Source organism: Cnephaeus nilssonii, assembly GCF_951640355.1.
Source record: "Cnephaeus nilssonii genome assembly, chromosome: 4".
In the NCBI taxonomy this organism is placed as follows: domain Eukaryota; kingdom Metazoa; phylum Chordata; class Mammalia; order Chiroptera; family Vespertilionidae; genus Cnephaeus; species Cnephaeus nilssonii.
In genome coordinates, this window is record NC_137075.1 from 52,261,896 (window position 1) to 52,285,823 (window position 23,928).

Sequence of the window (23,928 nt, forward strand, 5' to 3'; positions counted from 1 at the left end):
TTTAGAATAAAATTTAAAAAATGGAAAATAGTAAAAGGCTAAGACTTAGGGTATAAAGAAAATAGACGAAAGACATCTCTAAAGTAGCATTCCTGAAAGAATAGTCCATAAAAATTACTTTGTAGGAGAGCAATTGGGACATGTGGGGGGTGGAGGGAGAAAAGAACCCATCATTAACTAAAATTGAGAAAAAATAACTTAGAGCAATGATTCTCAATATTTAGGAAAGGTTTTTAGAAAGATCATTTCAATAATTGAGGGCCAGTTCAACAGGGGGTTGGGGCATCCATGGGGAGGGGTGTGGGATGGGAATGGGGGGATGAGGACAAATATGTGACACCTTAATCAATAAAGAAATTTTAAAAAAATAATAATAATAATTGAGGGCCATTACTAACATTTAATGGGTAGTATCAAAGGACCACAAACCACACAATATGCCAGCCAATCTCACTCACAAATGAGATTCCACATTCCAAACAACTTTCTATTATCCTGCTAGATGCTTTTGAGTGAAAACCCAGTAATATTGCTTTACATATAAACAAAAAGCACCTTCATGGTTTATTCTACAATGAACTTTCTAAAAATACAACTACCATATAAGTTAGACAAGATTGTACTTAGTTTTCTTTAGAACTTTAACAGAAATTATTCACCATTAGAGAAAAATCTCTTAACAGCAATACAACCTGTGATTTATGAGTTGAATATAATACATGTTTATCAGTCAGCATTTATAGCTGTCTCATAAGTTTTTAGAGACTCTTTTATAGACTTCGACAAATTCAAATACTATTAAATTAGTGGAGCCCAGCTGGTGTCGCTCAGTGGTTGAGTGTTGACCTATGAACCAGGAGGTCATGGCTCCATTCCTGGTCAGGACATATGTCCAGGTTGTGGGCTCTGCGAGCTCGATCCCCAGTATGGGGTGTGCAGGAGGCAACTGATCAATGATTCTTTCTCATCACTGATGTTTCTATCTCTCTTTCTCTCTCCCTTCCTCTCTAAAAATATAAGCTAAAAAAAAAAATTAGTGGAGACACAACTATAGGGATTCACTGAGTATCATTAATAAAGGTTATGTTATTAATAAAATACCATTAACATGTTATTACTTTAATGGCTCATATTATTGCTTCTGTATATTTTGAATATTTTAAAAAATGTTGTTATTAATTTTTAGAGAGAGGAAGAGATAGAAACATTGATGAGAGAGACACATTGATCAGCTGCCTCCTGCACAGCCCCTATTGGGGATCCAGCCTGCAACATGGGCACCTGCCCTGACTGGGAATCGAATCAATGACCTCTTGGTGCATGGGACAGCACTCAATCCACTGAGTCACATCGGAAGGGCCATTTTGCATATCTGGTACCACATGATTTAAAAACTTTGTGGTGAAAAATCAATACCAAAAACAATGTGTGTGTTTTTTAATACCTGCTGTTTTTCAAGCTTATTCTGATTTTTTCTTCAGAAGTTTACCATATAAGTAACTATACAATTTATCTACAGCAACCTCTATTACCATTTATTTTTCAAGTCTATTCTCTATTTACAATTACCTAGCAAAGAATATGGTCTCCAAGACTTTTTTAATATACAGACTAAATGCATGCCTTATACATGATAGTATTTCAAGATGGAAGATGTTTTCTGTGTTACTTTTCACCACTCAGTTCATGTTATAACAAGAAAAACATGTTGACATTGTACTTAAAAATAAAATGCAACTAATATATAAGAATGTAACTTATTCCTTTTCTCATATCAACAGCCTGAAATTTATCATGGTATGTTATTCCTATTTTAATTAATATTATTTCCTTATTTCTCTTGTCACATAACAAATTCTATTTCTTATTAGTTATTCTAACATTAACAACTTTTATTCTATTGCCCACTTGGTCCTCTCGCTGATCTTTCCTTGTCCTGTACTTATAAGGAATATTGTTCTGCTGCCCATGGAATTTAAGTTAACAACATTCCTGTATTAGTCTGCACTCACAACTGCAGACTTTCACTGATTCTATCAATAGGTGCAAGCATCTGACTACTTAGTATATCTTTTATGGGTTGCCATTCTTGAGCATCTGCATTCGAAATAATATTTTTATTATACATCACTTTTATTCCCCTGTCTTTATTACAATTAGGACATTATATTGTGTTTTTTCTAATTGTGTATTTATAAAATTTAATTTTTAATAAAATAAAGTAATAAAAAGGGGCAAAATAATTTTTTGTTTTAAAAAAGCAGTGTTTGATCTTACTAGGTTTATAACCACTACCCTAGAACAACAACAAAGCCTAACAAAATGTTCATATCTGAGAGAAAAAAATTTAGTTTAAAAACAGTATCTGCTTTATAAGCAACATTTCTTGATATACTCAATGCATACTTTACTAACAAGAGAAAAAAGGTAAAACATTTGTCCTACAAAGTGTACATTAAGCATAAAAGCCCAAAGTCAAATAGACGACATTGTGTAGAAATCCATGAGATAAATCACATATACATAGAAGATAAAGACTCTGTTCAAAGCCTTTATCTGAAGAGACAGTTGATTAACATCAATTTCTTCCTCTCTAGTATTGTGAGAAGGGAAGTGACCAAATAGTTTAGTAGTCGTAGTATATAGGAAAACACATTACCATGGTTTAAAAAAAATCAAGTATCACCAAATGGTATTTAAAAAACCTTTCTTTTCTTAGGCCCTCATAATGAAGATTATAGGCCATATTTACAATCTCCAGAAAGGTTCTATGACCACACAGTGTATATGAATATGCACTCATAAACAGAACTTGCCAAAATTAAGATCATGCTAAACATACTTTTCTGCAATTTGCTGTTTACATTATGTAGATAGAAAAGACCTACCTCATCCTCTTTGAAGGCAGGCTAATAGTTCAAAGTACAGATAAACATTTAAGCTACCCACCCTCCTACTGATTGAGATACGTAATAAAATTTGGCAAGCACTCACTATGTGCCAAACTGTGAATAAAGCAGTAAACAAAACTAAAATATATTCTTGGCTTTCATAAAATTTACTTTCTGTGAGTAGAGGTAAATAGCTAAAATATATGGTTTATCAGAGAGTGATAAATACTAAATAAGTTCTAAAAAAGAACACAGAAAATGCTGTCACAGAGGGCTGCTATTAAAATTGGGTGAATGAAAAGTCAGACTGGGTAGAAAACATTTGGTTAGAAGTCAGAGAGAGAAGAGGAATCAAGTCCATGAAGTTAGGAAGTGAAAGACAGAAAAAACAGCAAGTATAAAGCCTAGAAACATTCTTAATATGTTCTAAGAACAACAAGAAGGCCAACCTGGCTACATAAAAGAGAGCAAAGAGGACAGTGGTAACATATAAGGTAAGAGAGGTAGTAATGGGACAAGTGTAAAGTCTTATTGGCCATTATAAGGGCTCTGGACTGTGCTGTGTAAATGTCACATGATCCATCTTCTGTCTGTAAAAGGAGAGGAAAAATGAGAGTAAGGAAACTATGCATGATGCTATTAAAACAATACAGAAGAAGGATGATAGTAGACTGGACCAGAATAAAACTGGTATTTTGAAAGTAGATTTGAAAAGATTTACAAATGAAATTGGACTGCAATATATAAGAAAAACAAAAAATGACATTACAATTTCTTTGTCTAAGAAACTGTTTTGTGCCATTCAGTAAGATGGGGAAGACTGCAGAAGGAACTGGTCTAAAGAACCATGAGAACATCGATGACACATAGGTTACTTCCATATCTTGGCTACTGTAAATAACGCTGCAATAAACATGCAGGTGCATGTATTTTTGAGTTACTATTTTCATTTTCTTCAGATAAATATCCAGAATTGGAACTGCTAAATCATATGGTAGTCCTACTTTTAATTTTTTGAGAAACGAACATAATGTTTTCCATAGTGGCTGTACCAATTTACATTCCCATCAACAGTGCACAAGAGTTCCCCTCTTTTCTTCTCCACATCCTCACCAACCCTTCTTACTTCTTGACTTTCTTACAACAGCCATTCAATCTAACAGGTTTAAAATGATCTCATTGTGGTCAGTTTTGGTTTGCATTTCTTTAATGATTAATGACATTGAACACCTTTTCATGTGTCTGTTAGCCATCAGTCTATCTTCTCTTTTTTGCTATTGAGTTGTATGAGTTCTTTTTAAAAATTTTAACCCCTTAAAAATACATGATTTGCAAATATTTTCTCCTATTCAGTAGGTTTCTTTTTTTCCATTTGCTGGTTGTTTCTATTGTGGTGCAGAAGCTTTTTAGTTTGATGGCATCCTTTTTTATGTATGTTTTTGTTGCTTTTACACTGTTGTTAGATTAAAAATATAATCATCAAAAATTATGGCAAGGAGTTTACTCCCTATGTTTTCTTCTAGGAGTTTTATGGTTTTAGGACTTAACTTGAAGTCTTTTATCGATTTTCAGTTAAATTTTTGTGTGTGGTATAAGATGGTGGTCAAGTTCCATTCTTTTGTATGTCGCTGTCAGTTTCCCAACACCATTTACTGACAAGACTGCTCTTACTCCATTACATATTATTGCCTCACTGTCGTAAATTAGCTGGTCATATATGCATAGGTTTATTTCTGGGCTCTCTATTCTGTTCAATTTATCTATGTGTCTGTTTTAAGCTAAAACCAGAATGTTTTAATAATCACAGATTTGTAATATAGTTAGAAATCAGGGAGCATGATGTCTCAAGCTCTGTTCTTCTTTCTCAACATGGCTTTGGCTATTTGGAGTCTCTTGTGGTTATTTATTATGTATCTGTGACAAATGCCATTGGAAATTTTTGTTTTGTTTTGTTTTTAATATATTTTATTGATTTTTTACAGAGAGGAAGAGAGAGGGATAGAGAGTTAGAAACATCGATGAGAGAGAAACATCGATCAGCTGCCTCTTGCACACCCCCTACTGGGGATGTGCCCGCAACCAAGGTACATGCCCTTGACCGGAATCGAACCTGGGACCCTTGAGTCCGCAGGCCGACGCTCTATCCACTGAGCCAAACCGGTTTCGGCGCCATTGGAAATTTGACAGGGATTACACTGAATCTTTACATTACTTTGCGTAATATGAACCTTTTAGCAATATTGATTCTTCCAATCCATGAGCACAGAATATCTTTCTTTTATTTGTATTTTCTTCATTAATGCTTGTTAGCTGTCAACAAACAGATGTTATACCTCCTTGGTAAATTTATTCCTAGATATTTTATATATATATATATATATATATATATATATATATATTTTTTTTTTTAATATATTTTATTGATTTTTTACAGAGAGGAAGAGAGAGGGATAGAGAGTTAGAAACATCGATGAGAGAGAAACATCGATCAGCTGCCTCTTGCACACCCCCTACTGGGGATGTGCCCGCAACCAAGGTACATGCCCTTAACCGGAATCGAACCCGGGACCCTTGAGTCCGCAGGCTGACGCTCTATCCACTGAGCCAAACCGGTTTTGGCGATATTTTATATTTTTGATGCCATTGTAAATGGCATTTTCTTCATTTCTCTTTCTGGTATCTCATTATTAGTGTATAGAAACACAACAGACTTCTGTGTATTGATTTTGTATTTACAGCTTTACTAAATTTATTATTTCTAACATTTTTTGATGAGGTCTTTAAGGTTTTTTCATATATAATATCATGTCATGTGCAAATAGTGACAATTTAGACAATTTAATTACTCCCATTGCAATTTGAATAGCTTTTATTTCTTTTTTTTTACTTAATGTTCTCACTAGGACTTCCCATACTATAATGAATAAAAATAGTGAGAGTGGGCATCCTTGTTCCTTATCTGAGAGGGAAAGATTTTAGCTTTTCACCACTTAGTATGATGTTACCGGGCCTATGATATATGGTGTTTATTATGTTGAAGTATGTTCCCTCTATAACCATTTTGTTAAGTTTTTTCATAAATGGGTATTGAATTCTATCAAATGCTTTTCCTGTATGCAATGAGATGATCGTATTTTTATCCTTCATTTTGTTAATGCAGTGTATCACACTGACTGACTTGTGGATGTTAAACCATTTCATCCCTGAAACAAATCTTACTTAACTGTGGTAATGATCCTTTCAATGTAGTGTTTCAATTTAGTTGCTTAATATTTGGTTGAGGATTTTTAAAAGCTGCTAAGAGTCTGGCTTCCAATCAGCCTGAGTGTAGGTGCCGAGATCCTCCCCTTAGGGGCACTGGCAGCTACTGGTTGTTATTAAAAACATAATAGTCTGCTTGGACAAGCACAATGATTTCAATTGACAACAATGAGCTAAGGCAAGGTTAAATGACAGGGTTCATCTCCTACACAAGGCCATTATATCAAGACTGAAAGAGGTGGTTGTTTCATGTACTGTATAGAAACCAATAAAAGAAAGTCAAGCAAAATGAAAAAACAAAAAAATAATAATTATAAAGTTGCTCACTGAACTGGGGAGAAGAATGAATGAACGTAGTGAGAACTTCAAAAAAGAGATGGAAAATGTAAGAATGTACAAAATAGAAGTCACAGACCTAAAGAATACACTAACTGAACTGAGAAATACACTAGAAGGCTTCAATAGCAGATTAGATACATAAACAAAGGCTCAGTTAACTGTGGAGCTAACCCAATCACAGTAGCAAAAAAATAAAAATTAAAAAAAAAGAAGGAAAAATAGTGAAGATAACTTAATGGATTTATGGGACATTAAATGGAATGGCATTCTATTATAGGGCTTCCAGAAAGAGGAGAGAGAGAAAGGGGCAAAAATCTTACATGAGAAAATAATAGCAGAAAACTTCCCTAACCTGGGGAAAGAAACACATCAGATCCAGGAAGTTAAAAAAGTTCCAAATAAGGTGAACCTACCACTCCCCCTACCCCCTGCAAAATCATACCAAGACACATAACTAAAATATCAAAAGTTAAAGATAATGAGAGACCATTAAAAGCAGCAAGAGAAAAACAAGTTGTTATATACATGGGAACTCCCATAAGGCTATGAGTAGATTTTTTCCCATCCAGCCTGGCTCAGTGGCTGAGCATCAACCTATGAACCAGGAGGTCACTGTTCAATTCCCAGTCAGGGCACATGCTCAAATTGCAGGCTCGATCCCCAGTAGGGGATGTGCAGGAGGTAGCCAATCAATGATTCTCTATCATCATTCTATCTCTCCCTCTCTCTTCCTCTCTGAAATAAAAATATGTTTTACAAAAAAAGATACTTTATAAGCAAAAGGGAGCAAACGATATATTCAAAGTACTAAAAGAAGAAAACTTCCAACAAGAATACTCTACCTTGAAAAGTTATCGTTAGAATTAAAGAAGAAATTAAGGGTTTTCCAGACAAACAAGCACTAAAGGAGATCATTATCACTAAACCACCTTCCAATAAATGTTAAAGGAACTTCTTTAAGCTGAAAAGAAAGGGTGCTAAGTAGTAACAAGAAAATATATAAAAGGCCTATCCAGCCTGGCTCAGTGGTTGAGCACTGACCTATGAACCAGTAGGTCATGGTTCAAGTCCCAGTCAGGGCACATGCCAGGTTGCAGGCTTGATCTCAAGTGGGGGTCATGCAGGAGGCTGCCAATCTATGATTCTCTCTCAATATTGATGTTTCTATCTCTCCCTCTCCCTTCCTCTATGAAATTAATAAATATATATATATTTTTTAAATAAAATATATGAAAAAACATCTCACTGGAAAAGTAAACATATAATAAAGATAGTGGATTAATCACCTATAAAGCTAGAATGAAGGTTAAAAGACCAAAGTAGTAAAAAGAATTATGATTATAATAATTAGGTAAGAGATACATGAGATAAAAATATCTAAAAAAAAAAATAACATCATAGGGGGAGTAAAAATGTTGAACTTTAGAATGGGATCAAACTTAAGTTGCTATCAACTTAAAATAGACCATTAGAGATATAAGCTATTATATGTAAGCCTTGTGGTAACTATAAAGAAAAAGAACCTCTCGCCGAAACCGGTTTGGCTCAGTGGATAGAGCGTCGGCCTGCGGACTCAAGGGTCCCAGGTTCGATTCCAGTCAAGGGCATGTACCTTGGTTGCGGGCACAACCCCAGTAGGGGGTGTGCAAGAGGCAGCTGATCGATGTTTCTCTCTCATCGATGTTTCTAACTCTCTATCCCTCTCTCTTCCTCTCTGTAAAAAAATCAATAAAATATATTTTAAAAAAAAGAAAGAAAGAAAAACCTCTCTTTTGTAAATAGACAAAAGAGAAAGGAATTTATCATTAAAGTAAGTCAGCAAACCACAAAGAGAGCAAGAGAAGAAACAGTTAGGAATTATAAAACCATCTAGAAAACAATTAGCAAAATGACAATATGTACATATCTATCTATCAATAATTACTTTAAATGTAAATGGACTAAATGCTCTAATAAAAAGAAATAGAGTGGCTGAATGTATAAAAAACAACCCGTTGTATGTGCTGCATACAGGAGACCTACTTTATTTTTTTTTAATTTCTTTCTTGATTAAGGTATTACATATGTGTCCTTATTCCCCCATTACCCCCCACCTCCCATTCATGCCCCCACACCCCTGTTGTCTGTGTCCATTGATTAGGCTTATATGCATGCATATAAGTCCTTTGGTTGATCTCTCCCCCTTACCCCCACCCTCCCCTACCTTCCCTGAGGTTTGACGTTCTGATTGATGTTTCTCTGTCTCTGGCTCTATTTTTGTTCATCAGTTTATGTTGTTCATTATATTCCACAAATGAGTGAGATCATGTGATATTTATCTTTCTCTGCCTGGCTACAGGAGACCTACTTTAGATGTAAAGACAGACTCAGACTAAAAGTGAAGGGATGGAAAAAGATATTCCATGCAAATAAAGACCGCCCCCCTAAAAAAAGCTGGAGTACCTACATTTATAGCAAACAAAATAGACTTTAAAACAAGACTGTAATAAGAGACAAAGAAAGGCATCACATGAATATAAATCAGTCCCTCCAACTAAAGTATATCACATCTGTAAATTGATGTACCCTACATACTAGTAGAAGCAATTAAATATATGAAGCAAATATTAAGAGGCCCAAAGGGAAAATCAACAACACAGTAATAGTAGGGAACTTTATAAATGACAGCATAACATTGATTGGGGGTGTGCACCCATGAACCCAAGCATGTGCCCTGACCAAGAATCAGACAAGTGACCTCTTGGTACATGGGATAGCACTCAATCCACTTACGTCAATGGGGAGGTCCTCCAGACAAAAAAATCAATAAGGAAATATAGGCCTTACGTGACACATTAGACCGGCTGGCCTTAACAGAAATAGACAAAACATTCCATCCAAAAGCAACAGAATACACATTCTTCTCAAGTGAACATGAGACATTTTCAGGCCACTACACAAGTTTTAATAAATTGAAGAAGACTAAAATAATATCAAGCATCTTTTCCAACCACAATATGAAATTAGAAATTAATTACACAAAGAAAAATGGAAACTTCACAAATATGTGGAGATTAAATAACATGCTACTGAATAGCCAATGGGTCAAAGAGAAATAAAATAAAGTCAGAAAATATGAAAACTAATGGAAATACAACATAAAATTTGTAGGCTATAGCAAAAGCAGTTTTAAGAGAGAAGGTCAATGCAATAAATGCCTACCTCAAGAAACATGTGAAGTCTTAACCTAACTTTCCACCTCAAGGAATCAGAAAAAGGAGACAAAGAAAAGCCCCAAGTGAATATAAAAAAGGGAACAAATATTAGAGCAGAATAAATAAAACTAAGACCAAAACAACAATAGAGAAGATCAATTAAATAAGAACTGGTTCTCTGAAAAGATAAAGTTGACAAAGAAAATAAATAAATAAACTCACCAAAAAAAAGAAAAAAGAAAAAAAGAGAGACAGTACTCAAATAAAGAAAATGTAAGGGGAAATAGTACAACTGATACACAGAAATACAAAGGATCATATGAGACTACTATGAATAATTATACGCCAACAGAGCGGACAACCTAAAGAAATGGATAAATTCCTAGAAACATACAACTTACCAAGACTGAATCATGATGAATAGAAAATCTGAAAAGACTTACTATTAACTAGAGGCCTGGTGCACGAAATTACTGCATGTAAGTATAAAAAAGGGGTAGTGGGGGGAGTGTCCCTCAGCCCAGCCTGCACTCTCTCCAATCTGGGATTCCTCAGGGGGTTGTCTGACTGCTGGTTTAGGCCCGATCCCACTGCCCTTCCCTGCCGGCCTGATCGCCCCTAACTGCCTCTGCCTGCCTGATCACCCGCAACTGCCCTCCCCTGCAGGCCTGATCTCGCCCCCAACTGCCCTCCTCTGCCGGCCAATTTGGTTCTGATTGGTCAGTTTCTATGCCAGTCAGCGTCAAAAGCTCCACCTCCTAGGCAGCCATTGGCTTCTTACAGTTCACCCAGATTTGGTTCTGATTAGTTGGTTTCTATGCCAGTCAGCGTCAAAAGCTCCACCTCCTAGGCAGTCATTGGCTCCTCACACTTCACCCAGATTTGGTTCTGATTGGTCAGTTTCTATGCCAGTCAGTATCAAAAGCTCCACCTCCTAGGCAGTCATTGGCTCCTCACACTTTACCCAGATTTGGTTCTGATTGGTTGGTTTCTATGCCAGTCAGCATCAAAGCTCCATCTCCTAGGCAGCCATTGGCTCCTCACACTTTACCCAGATTTGGTTCTGATTGGTCCGTTTCTATGCTAGTCAGCCTCTCTGGGCCTATCAACGGGGCTTAATTAGAAAGGCGGGGCTGATCAGCAGCCCTGGCAGAGGCCTGGAGAGAAATGGAGGCGCGGCTGCTGGCCAGGCCAGGATAGAAAGAGAGAGGCAAGTGCTGATCAACAGCTGCCACAAAGGCTACAGATCAGACCCTACTTCTCTCTTCAGGCCTTTCTCTGAGCCTGATTCACAACCCCCTCAGCAATCAGTGATGGGTCACCACGCCTGCAGCTGCAGCAGTCAGTGCTGGGTAGCCCCGGCAACCCAGTGCTGACAGTAGGACTGACTTCCAGTTGGTCAAGCCTCTGGTCATTGTGGATGTGACAGGCCCAGGGTTTTTATATATTAGGATAGTAATCAGTAAAAAACCTCCCAACAAACAAAAGTCTAGGAACAGATGGATTCACTGATTCATTCTATCAAATATTCAAAGAATTAATACCAATCCTTCTAAAACTCTTTCAAAATATAGAAGAGGAGGAAACTCTTCCAAACTAATTTTATGATACCAAAACCAAAAAAGAAGGCCACAGAAAAAGAAAATTACAGGTTGATAGCCCTGATGAACATGGATGCATACAACACTACTTTTATGACTTTTTTCAGTTCTAGGATTTTTAGAGATCTATGCTATTAAAAAAAAAAAAAAAGTTTTTACCAAAGAAGTAAATAGAACTTATTAAATCCTAAGTAGATTTAAATGTTAGAGACGTGTCTAGGTAAACTAATTTTGCACTTTAGTATATTTTTTACTTGACAAGTAAAACATCAAGTTAGGTCACAGTTCCACAACAAACACTTTGTTATTACTTATTTAATTTAATTACATTATACACATAGGATTTTTTACATACCAGCCACTGTTGTCCATAAACAAATACATGATTTTTGGCAATGTCAACTCTATCCCATGCCAATGTAAGGATGAGCTGGTCAAATGCAGATGCATTAGTGCCTAATCGAATAAAGAAAAGTTGACAGGTTCAATTAATTGATGATCTTCATTAAAATGTAAACACTTATGAATTCTTCCTACTTCCTTTTAACTTACATAGCTGGTATCAGTCACTGTTCAGAGGTAGCCTGCCTCAGAGAGGTAAAATTAACCACAGGGTTGAGGACTTTTATTTTCCAACTATAGAAAAGATACTGCCTTATTCACTACAAAACAATTCAGAATGTAGAACAAAAAGAAGAATATAAAGATGACACATTTCTATCAGAGACAGTACTGACTGTTAAGATTATAAAAAACATACTTACATGTGCTTTTCTGTGCATATATAAATACATATGTACACTTTCAATTATTTATGCAAAGAGTGGATTGCACTGTATAATGTATTCAGCAGCGTGCTTTGTGTGCCTTATTACCATACCTTAATTTTCTATGACTGGTGGATAATCAGGTTTTTGGGGGTTTTTTTTGTAAGTATATTTGATTTTTTTGCTGACTATATTTACATAGTATGATTTTGTAGATGCCAATTTAGAAGGATATTTTAAAGCTTTTTACTGCCAAAATATATTCCAGAAAGCTTATAAGATCTATCAGAGGTATAAAAATATCTAGTAAAAGGATAAAAAATTTATTTTTAAAATTTACTTTTTAAAAATATTTATTTTTACTGATTTCAGAGAGGAAGGGAGAGGGAGAGAGATAGAAACATCAATGATGAGGGAGAATCACTGATTGGCTGCCTCCTGCACAGCCCCTACTGGGGATCAAGCCCGCAACCTGGGCATGTGCCCTTAACTGGAATCAAATCCGTGAACTTTTTGTACACAGGCCAACTCTCTATCCATTGAGCCAAACCAGCTAGGACAAAAATTTACTTTGTAAAAACTGACCATCTTTCCACATTTTCCTCAAGCATTTGTATTATTCTGTTAATGTGATTAACAGAATATAAATTCTGGCTCGTTTTCCCATGAGGTAATCATCTTTTTATTATTAATTTACACCAGCTCATTGTTATCCCTCCACATTCCTATTCATTAATTTCCTCATCTATAAAATGAGGAAAGTAATAGGAAATCTTTCCCTTTAGGTTATTGTAAAGATAAAATGAGATAAATCCTCTCAAACACTAAAGAACAATGGCTAGCACACAGAAGATTATGGCAAATATATTTTTATATTTACACAATCCCATTTACTGATCTCTCTTTTAATGGTTTCTGGATTTCCTATTACTATGGTCTCTTCTTCCCAAGGTGATGTATATGTTAACTTACATTTTATTATAGTATTTTTTAAACGTTTCATCTATTGGCAATTTATTGTCGCCTAGTATTTGGGAAATTCTGTGAATGACGAGACAACAGTGCTTTCTTGCTCTGCTCCTGCCAACTCACTTACTTACATACTTGAATTTTTAGGCACCCAGATGGGATATCATTTTAGTTCCTAATTTTTTAAAAGATTTTTCATTGTTGCCGAAACCGGTTTGGCTCAGTGGATAGAGCGTCAGTCTGCGGACTGAAGGGTCCCAGGTTCGATTCCGGTCAAGGGCATGTACATTGGTTGCAGGCACATCCCGGTGGGGGGTGTGCAGGAGGCAGCTGGTCGTTGTTTCTCTCTCATCAATGTTTCTAGCTCTCTATTCCTTCTCCCTTCCTCTCTGTTAAAAATCAATAAAATATATTTTTTTAAAAAAAAAGATTTTTCATTGTAATACCATTTGCTATATCAGTTGGATATCTTTGGCCAAATAATGATTGGAAAACAGTTCAATTTGTATATGCATTGCCCTAGCCGGTTTGGCTCAGTGGATAGAGCGTCGGCCTGCGGACTCAAGGGTCCCGGGTTCGATTCTGGTCGGGGGCATGTACCTTGGTTGCGGGCACATACCCAGTGGGGAGTGTGCGGGAGGCGGCTGGTTGATGTTTCTCTCTCATCAATGTTTCTAGCTCTCCCTCTCCCTTCCTCTCTGTAAAAAAAAATCAATAAAATATATTTTAAAAAAAAATTTTGTATATGCATTAACTTCTTAATCACAGAAGTACCCTTAGTTTTCTTTTCAAATTTATCTTCAGAATGAAAAAAGCATGTTTAAGAAGACTCTTAAATTCTATAAACTAATACCTTATTACCTTTATTTTTTAGCCAATTAAAAATGTGACACATTCTTAACAGGTTAATTAAATGGGTCTGGTGGCATAAATCCTGCTATAACCTTAAAATAATTCTACAAAATAAACACTAACTTATTGTCAAAGAAAGCTAACATGTCTTTTACAAAGAAAAATTACTGAAAAAATTCAGTGCCCAAACACTTTGCTAAATTAAAAAATGTTTCTTATAGAAATGGAATATATTATGAAAGATCTTATAAATAAATAAAAATATTTAAATCTTACCTTTAAGCAGTGCAGTAAGTATCGCTACGTCTATATCTTGATGTTCATCTGATCCAATGTGAAAAACAGTGATCTATACAAAAATTAATTAATAATATTATGCCTTTACGTTTTAAAAACTAAGGCATAAGACATAAAAAAGTAATTTCAAACTACACATGAGATAGTTTTGGGATGTGTGTTATTTTTTGGTCAAAAATAAGAAACCTAAAAACATGAAATTAAGACTTTGTATCATTTACCAAGTAAAATGGCAAGTACATTAAAAATGTCTGATTTCATATTACATTCAGTTTTTCACCTATCTTATGTCCTTTACTAAAGTAAGCAACAAACTTAAATGGGAAAATCCTGCTGTTCCTTCTACAGAGTGAATGCTTACTTAATCCAAACAATTATGTGTCTTTGATGAGAAATGTTTTTTTAACTGGAAGTTTCTTAAAATGAATTGCAATGTAACACCATTTGAGAGATTTTTATGTAATAACATTTTTCATAAAGAAAAAGACTATTGTAAAAAATTTTCAACTAACTTCATTTCCAAGTATAGAGAAAAAAATACATGGAAGAAAACAGCAAATCATCAACTACTCAGAGTTAATAATAAATTTTCTCTATAAACAGAAGCCCATGTTTAGATTACTAAAAGTAAGCAGCACTAATCTTTAATTTAATTTGAGCACTCAGAGTAAAATAGTTTAAGTTTTTTTGTTTCTAAATATATTTTAGATATGCCATTAACAATTCTTTAGTATGCTTCTTTATCTCTAGATAAAAATCTGTTGAGGCCTAGTTATGAATTTTTTCCTAAAATAAAAGTGCAAATATATGCCTCAATACCATATAAAAGCTGTAATAGTTCTTCTGTATCTTTCAGCTTAAACAACAAAAAATGATACCTTTACATGGTTAAAAAAGATTTAAAGTCTTAAAATCTAAATGAAACACAAGTTTCTCACCAATTTGCAATGTTCTTTGAATTAAAAGGCTAAAATCTACTTACAAGCTCCTTTCTTTTCATGCACTCCATCAATGTCTGAAATAAATGAACTGCTTCACTCTGGCCGAAGTTAAATGTTTTTTTGATGGTTGAAATAATATCAGGTTCTGCTGCATCAGGAAGATTCCTAGAGTAAGAGGAAGCATAACTTAATTCACTGATTTACATTTTCATTTCTAGAATCTAATATGAAATACAGGTAGATCCATTCAAGACTTTTAAAGCTACTTTATTAATATTAAGTACTTGACCCTCGGTGAAATTTGCTCCTTCATGAAACTCCCACTATAAGTCATAAAGGGGGAAATGGAATGGAATGATTTTTCTCTTTGAAATATTTCCAAGTTTTTTATAAGGTATGTGTTTCAATATTAATACTCATATTCTATAAGATATTATATAAAGATAGTTTTAAGATAATGTGGTATGTATAGCAGTATTTCACCAAAATGTCTTAAACACAAGCTCATGCACATTTTTATCTCTTTTTCTCAACTGGTATTATATTTACATGGCTCAAAAATCTATATATATAAAAGCCTAGCCCTAACCAGTTTTGCTCAGTGGATAGAGCTTTGGCCTGCGGACTCAAAGGTCCCAGGTTCGATTCCGGTCAAGGGCATGTACCTTGGTTGCGGGCACATCCCCAGTGGGGGGTGTGCAGGAAGGCAGCTGATTGATGTTTCTCTCTCACCAATGTTTCTAACTCTCTCTCCCTCTCCCATCCTCTCCATAAAAAATCAATAAAATATATTTTAAGCATGAGTGGGAGGGTAGGAAGGTAATGGGGGAATAAGGACACATTTGTAAAACTTTAACCAATAAAGAAATTAAAAAAATATATATATATATATATATACACACATGTATATATGTATACACACACACACACACACACACACACACACACACACACAAAGCCTAAGTAACCCTTACAACTGAACGACCAGAACGACTAGTCAACCAGTCACTATGACGCATACTGACCTCCAGGGGGCAGACGTGTCCCCTGGTGGTCAGTGTGCTCCCACAGCCAACCTCCCCTGGTTGCTCCCTGCAGTCGGCCAACCTCCCGCAGTCCCTCCCCCTGGCAGGCTAACCTCCCACAGTCCCTCCCCGCAGCTGGCAGGCCAACTCTCATGGTCCCTCCCCCAACGGCAGGCAGACCTCAATCGGGACTGGGAGAGACAGCCCCGATCAGTCCTGATCGCCGGCCAGGCCTAGGGACCCTACCTGTGCACAAATTCGTGCACCAGGCCTCTAGTATAATATGAAACACTCTAAACATAAATATGTAAAAATTCATAATGAAAGTTCTCCTTCCCACTGTCTTCCATTTGCCCAGTTTCACCTCAACTGCTGAAAAGGAATACTATTAGTGTGTATAACTTTCCAGGATCTCTTTCTATATAGACAAATAATTATCTTCTCTTTCCTTCCTACATAAAAGGTATAGCACAATATACATGCTACTCTGCATTTTCCTTATTCTGCATATATATTTTAATAATCTTCCCAAATCTAGTACACAGATGCCAACCTTACTCAGTTACAAACTATTCCATTGTGCAGACAGACTATAACTTATTTACCTAGTCCCTTTGATATATGTTCTATATTGTTACAATCTTTTACTATTACAAACAATGCCATAACAAGTAACTATACATGTTATTCATATATGTACAAGTACATCTGCAGAAATAAGAACCAGAAATGGAACTACTGGGTCAAAAGATATGTGCCTCTGTATATCTGACAGATCTTACAAAACTGTACCTTATAAAGATTCATATATTTTAACTCATTCCAATAATGTGTCAAACTATTCCCTCAAGCCTTAACAAGGTATTATATTAAACTTCAAATTCTCATGTTCATAACATACTGAAATGAATCTAATATTCTAAAACACCACAAGCCTCCTTATATAGTTATTAAAAACTTGTTGTAATCATACACTTACCCTCCTTCTTCTGTTTGTTTATGAATATACGCTAGTAGATCTGCAGCTCTGCCTGTTCCCTCACATATGACAACTGGAACAGGAGGACTTTCCTGAAGGTATTCCAAAACTGTGAGGATAACATTTGGCCCACCTTCAAATATAAGTGCCACCACAGGGACACCTTGACCAATTCCTAAAAAAAGGAAAAGATTCGTTAAGATATTAGGCAAAATCAGTAATTTAATCTTATTTTATATTCAATCAAAAACAAAATAAAAATAAAAGGACAATATAATTTCTTTCAATACAGTGTTGACTTCATTTTAAGCATTCAATATGATACTAGTCTGGCATAAATTAAATACTGAATAAGTTACTTTTTCACTGACTTAAACTCTGTTTTAATAGACAAAATTAGAAAATCCAATGTATAATTAGACATACACTAGAATTTATGTATTTTCTGAAAAGTAAAAATATTTTGTATATTTCACGTACTCTTGGTAAGAAATGTGTGACATTAATTTGTTTTAGAGTTTGCTTCTAGTTGAATTTCTAATATGTTTGTTTTTATTATTAAAATGTATATTTTTTATTCCAATTAATTGAGACATTAATACAGACATTAATGACAGAATTAGGATTACATAAAGGGAACTGATTAATAAAATACAAGACCTCTACAAGAGTAAGAAATGAATTTAGTAAAGAATATCAATTTTTGTTTTTAGTAACCTGCAATGCAGCAAGAGAATTCAAAACATACATAATAACAGGATTAAAACATTTGTAATTTTAAAAAGAAATGCTAAGACTCCATCATAATTTGAATACAATGTTCTATAATTTTGAATTTCCCTTTGTCATAGAGCTCACCTTCTTGGTTTCCTAAGATTACACAATTTCTCCTTTTTGAAACAAAAATCTGGATGTAGGGGGAACCAAAAAGTTTGATCATGGTTGAAAAAGATCAGTATTAAGAATACCAACTTTTAAGAAACACCTACCAAAAAGTGATACTACTCATATTAAAAACTTTAAGCAAGGTTATTCTTACTTTGCAATAAAGCATTTTTTCCTCTTTTACTCTTCATCTTGAATTTCAAAGTCATGCATTAGACTATATCACACATTAAGATTATTTCTGAATTCTTTGGGCTGCAATAGGATTACAATGGCAACAGAACTTCCAATGCATCTTTGTGGCTTTGACCTCAATATATGAGTATCCTCAGATATTGGCCTCAGGCTTCTTTTCCTAGGTCACCTTATTTATCTAAGGTCAGTCATTCTTGGTTGTTTCACATGCTGTCTTGCTATATAATAAAACCAGCACTTCAAAGAACATTCTATGTTGCTGGCAATTAATATAGCCCAGAATAATTTCAACAACGAATTTATAATTTCAGTAACGAATTTATAAATTCCCTTACTAGCATGAATTCTTTGCTGATTAACAGTTTTTTCAAGTTCTCTTCTCAGCCTGACTTCTGCTCCATACTTTCCAACAGTGCCATCATCCACCAATATGAAATGGGAATGTAGATTATTCAGAACATTCAATTTGCTCAGAGGGTTCAATAAGGTTTGATAAGGAGCAACCACCTAAACAATATCAAATATAAGAGATAGTGGGAAAGATTAAATATAACATAATATAAAGTAAAAATAAACTGAAATAATCTATAAAGGGAAGTAAGATAAAATTCCATTTACCTATGGCAACAAATAGAAAGTGTCAAAGAATACATCAAAAAGCACTAGCTTTTAAGCAGCCAAAGATTAATCAGTAATTGGCTGAATGATACAACTAAATTTTTACTCTTATTACAGAATATATTTCATTGTCACATGCAAAGGAAGCAGCAGCATATAAGTAAGTAAATAATGTGAAAAAAACACAATTAGTTTATATAAAGCACACTAAATAAAAGCAATCAAAAGTCATATTGCTATTTTTCTAGCCATAAATAGGATCTTTAAAATTGATATTAGAAATTTAATAACATTTAAAAGTGATCATTATAAATTAGTCATTTCTTTTTGACAGTCTCTTCATATACATAGCCAATTTACATCTTTAACCTATTCAAAGCATTTGATTACTACTCAGTAAAATAAAATTAACTCTTAATATTATGTAATCATTAAAAATTTAATTATAAAGACTGGCATGAAATGGAAAAAGTGTGAAATAATTATTTTAAAAAGACAGAAACCGAAATCTACTAACACTATAATGACAATTACTAGTACTTGTTATCTATGACTGTATATTCAAAATGATCAGAAGGAAACCTTAGAGAAATACTTTTAAAAAGGTAATTTGAAAAGTATTGTATGTTCAAGAATATTTTACGTGGACTAAAAGATCTTTATTTTAATTGTGCTTATAAGTAAGTTTGAATACAAGAAATTTAAAAATCATTCTTACATCTCTCCCAACAAGATCATTTCTATTTTCAATCACTCCCCATGGAGCTATTCCAATAGTGCAAATCTTCCGAGATGATCTGGAAGCATGTTCTTTGAGGGCATCACCAACATGTTTGGCCACACCTGTTCATACAAAATAGAATTCACTTTATCTGAAAGTCTTTATTGTGTTCAGAACAATCATGTGCTCCATCTGTAACATTACAATTTGTGATATTTTCTTAACATATACAAGACAAAAGGCAACAAGGTAAAAAGAACAAACTTACAAAGAAAACTCAAGGACCAAAGAGAAAAAAAACTACAATTTCAGATCACTACAACTGCCTAAAACACATATAAAACTTTTACCTGTTCTTATGCTTAGTTCTCTCTTAGATTCTTCAATGTAAGTAACTATCATTTTTTGTTACTGCTCTACACAACATCTCAAAAAACAAAAAGTATGGCTTAGGACTATAAGCAACACACATACACCAACACACACCCCAAATAATTGCAAAAGCTTCCTAATGAATCAAAACCTGGGAGAATAATAGAAGACAATTCAAAAGACCACATAAGTCCTCATTATAATTTGTTATGAGCTTAACTGATCCTCCCCAAAATTCCCATGTTGAAATCCTAATCCCAGTACCTAAAAATATGACTGTATTTGGAAATAGGTCCCTTAGAGAGGTTATTACATCAAAATGAGGTGGTTAGGGTGGGTCCAAATCCAACCTGACAGGTGTCCTTACAGGAAAAAAGAGACAGAAAAGGAGGCACCATGGACGCACATGCACAGAGGAAAGGCTACGACAGGACACAATGAAAAGGTCACCATCTGAATGCCAAGAAGAAAGGCCTCGGAAGGAACAAAACCTGCTAACATCTTGATCTTGGACCTAGAGAAATATGAGAAAATAAATTTCTTTTGTTCAAGCTACCCTAATCTTGTGGTCTTTTGTTATGGCATTTGGCATTTTGGTATTTACTTTCAAAATATCATACAAGTGATCTTTGCTCATATCAACTCTGCTTAAAACCATCCCTTCTCATTCAGAGAAAAAGTCACAAGTGATTAAAATGGACTACAAGGCCTTCTATAAAGATCTTCCTATTGTCCCTGGTATTCACCACGCTACCCAATCTTCACCACCATCACACACCCAAAACTTTTTGATCTTATCACCTAGTACTTCTTGCTCTTTCCACTCCAGCTATACTGAATGACCCCTTATTACTATTCTCCCAACACACTAGCTGTTTGTTCTTTACTAGAGGCCTGGTGCACAAAATTCATGCATGGGGGGAGGGGCGAGGGGGGTGTCCCTCAGCCCAGCCTGCACCCTCTCCAAACTGGGACCTCTCGAGGGATGTCCGACTGCCCGTTTAGGCCCAATCCAGGTAGGGATATCCAAATTACTAATATCATTGCAGTGATATTTTCAATAGCCTGGTCACCCCTAACTGCCCTCCCCTGCAGGCCTGGTCCCCCCCAACTGCTCTCCCCTGCAGGCCTGGGTTGCCCAAAACTGCCCTTCCCTACAGGCCCGGTCGCCCCCAACTTCCCTCCTCTGCTGGCCTGGGTCACCCCTAACTGCCCTCCTTGGCTAATGAAAATATTACTGCAATGAACATAGTAATTTGCATATTACTCTTTTATTAGATAGGAAATGCTGGGCTCCACATTACTCTTATCTTACTCCTTCATTTTCTTCCATCTCTACTCAACTGTCAATTTATTAGTGAAGCCCTCTCCACCGTCCCCATCATCTCTACATTATATTTCATGTGTCTGCATAGCACTTACAATCTAACTTATTATACATTTGTATGAGTTCAACATAGGTTTTATTCTTTTTTTTCAATAACAGTTTACATCATATTATGTTGTATTAGTTTCAAGTGTACAGCATAATGATTAATCATATACTTTACAAAGTGTTCCACCTGATATTTCCAGTACCTACCTGGCACCATACATAGTTACAATATTAGTGACTGTATTTCCTATGCTGTACTAGACATCCCCATGACTATTTTATAACTACCAAACTGTACTTCTCACTTCACCTTTTCCCCCAGTCCCATAAACCCACCTCCCCTCTGGCAACCATCAGTCTATTCCCTGTATCTATGACTCTGTTTCTGTTTTGTTTCTGCATTTATATTGTTCTTTAGATTCCCACATATAAGTGAAATCATATGTTATTGTCTTTCTCTGACTGATCTATTTCACTTTACCCTCTAGGGTCCATACATGCTGTTGCAAATGGTTAACATTTCATTTTTTATGGCCGAGTAATATTCCACTGTATATATGTACCACATTTACTTTATCCACTAATCTACTGATCGGCACTTGGGTTGCTTCCATATCTTGGCTATTGAAAATATCACTGCAATGAACATAGGAATGAACATATTCTTTCAGATAAGTGTTTTGGGTTTCTTCGGATATAAACCTAGAAATGGAATTTCTGGAACATAAGGCAGTTCCATTTTTAATTTTTTGAGGCAACTCCATACTGTTTTCATAGTGGCTGTATTAATCTGCATTCCCACCAACAATGCATAATGGTTCCCTTTCCTCCACATTCTCACCAACACTTGTTGATGTATTGATGATAGCCATTCTGACGGGTGTGAGGTGGTTTTAATTTGCATTTTTCTGATTATTAATAACCATCTTTTCATGACTATTAGCCATCTATATGTCCTCTTTGAGAAATGTCTATTCAGGTCCTTTGCCTATTTTTAAATGAATTATTTGTTCTTTTAGTGTTGAGTTGTTCTGAGTTCTTTATAAATTTTGGATATTGGCCAACCAGCATAGATCAGTAGTTGAGTGTTGACCTATGAACCAGGAGGTCACGGTTCGATTCTTGACATGGATTGCAGGCTCAATTCCCAGTGAGGGGTGTGCAGGAGGCAACCAATCAATGATTCTCTCTAATTATTGATGTTTCTCTCTCTCAACCTCTCCATCTCTGAAATCAATAAAAATATATTTTTTAAATAAACAAATATATTTTGGATATTAACCTCTTATCGGATGTATCAGTGGTGAGTAGCTTTTCCTGTTGAGTGGTTTGTCTTTTAATTTTGTTGATGGGTTCCTTTGCCAAGCAAAAACCTTTTAGTTTGATGTAATCCCATTTATTTATTTTTTGTTTCTCTTGCCTGAGAAAAAATAATACTCAGAGAAACTAAAATATTATACATTTAGTTATCTGCTTGTTATCTGCATCCTCTCCACCAGAATGTAATCTGCATGAAGGTAAATATTTTGTTTTGTGGAGCGCTATATTTTCAGCAGCCAGAAGAATACTTAATACACAGTAAGGCTTTAAAAACAGTTGTTGGTAATGAATTAGATATTACCAAGCTAATTTAAATTAATAATTGTTTTACTTTGGACAGTAAAATAAATTGGTCTTTCTTATATCTAACCCTTAGATGTGATAGGGAAGACTTAGAATGAAAGATTATAGTACATTAAAAATTAATTTTGAAAGCTACTTCTTACTACTGGCTAGGCAATGGATTCCATTCTTTTAATATTATTATTGATTTTTTACAAAGAGGAAGGGAGAGAGATAGAGGGTTAGAAACATCGATGAGAGAGAAACATCCATCAGCTGCCTCCTGCACACCCCCTACTGGGGATATGCCTGCAACCAAGGTGCAGGAATCGAACCTGGGACCCTTCAGTCCACAGGCCGACACTCTATCCACTGAGCCAAACCAGTTAGGGCTAGATTCCATTCTTTTTTATATTTTTTTTATAATATATATTTTATTGATTTTTTTACAGAGAGGAAGGGAGAGGGATAGAGAGCTAGAAACATCGATGAGAGAGAAACATCAATCAGCTGCCTCCTGCACACCCCCCACTGGGGATGTGCCCGCAACCAAGGTACATGCCCATGACCGGAATCGAACCTAGGACCCTTCAGTCCGCAGGTCGACGCTCTATCCAATGAGCCAAACTGGTTAGGGCTAGATTCCATTCTTATACCAATTTACCAATAGCCAGAAAGTGACAGGAATAATAATACTTTGTTCTATAGTAGGGGTTAGTAACCTTTTTTTGTAAAGGGCCAAATAGTAAATATTTTAGGCTTTGCAAAATATACAGTCTCTGTCACAGCTAAACTAGCACAAAAGTAGCCATAAATAACACAACACCAAATGAGTGCAGCTATGTTCCAATAAACCTTTATTTACAAAAACAAGGAGTGAACTGGATTTGGTAGATAGGCCATAGTTTGCCAACCCCTGTTCTAAAATGTATTATTTTTTAAAAAAACTAAACAAAAAAAACACAAATATTTTTACAGTTACCATTTATATATAGAAACTATAGATTATTTAACAGAAAAACTGAATATATTTATATTCAATGT

The 23,928-nt window shown here is 35.1% G+C and overlaps 1 protein-coding gene across 1 annotated transcript in view; it reads right to left on the reverse strand.

Annotated features, from left to right (window-relative positions):
* The window catches only part of TRPM7 (transient receptor potential cation channel subfamily M member 7), a 118,528-nt gene that overhangs the window by 66,450 nt on the left and 28,150 nt on the right, over nucleotides 1-23,928 (reverse strand). Inside the window, exons 6-11 of the mRNA XM_079767471.1 lie at nucleotides 19,533-19,657; nucleotides 18,532-18,703; nucleotides 17,117-17,291; nucleotides 15,154-15,277; nucleotides 14,151-14,223; nucleotides 11,642-11,742 (exon numbers count right to left, since the gene is read on the reverse strand). Coding sequence (XP_079623597.1) covers nucleotides 11,642-11,742; nucleotides 14,151-14,223; nucleotides 15,154-15,277; nucleotides 17,117-17,291; nucleotides 18,532-18,703; nucleotides 19,533-19,657 — 770 coding nt within the window. The remainder of the gene's footprint in view (nucleotides 1-11,641; nucleotides 11,743-14,150; nucleotides 14,224-15,153; nucleotides 15,278-17,116; nucleotides 17,292-18,531; nucleotides 18,704-19,532; nucleotides 19,658-23,928) is intronic.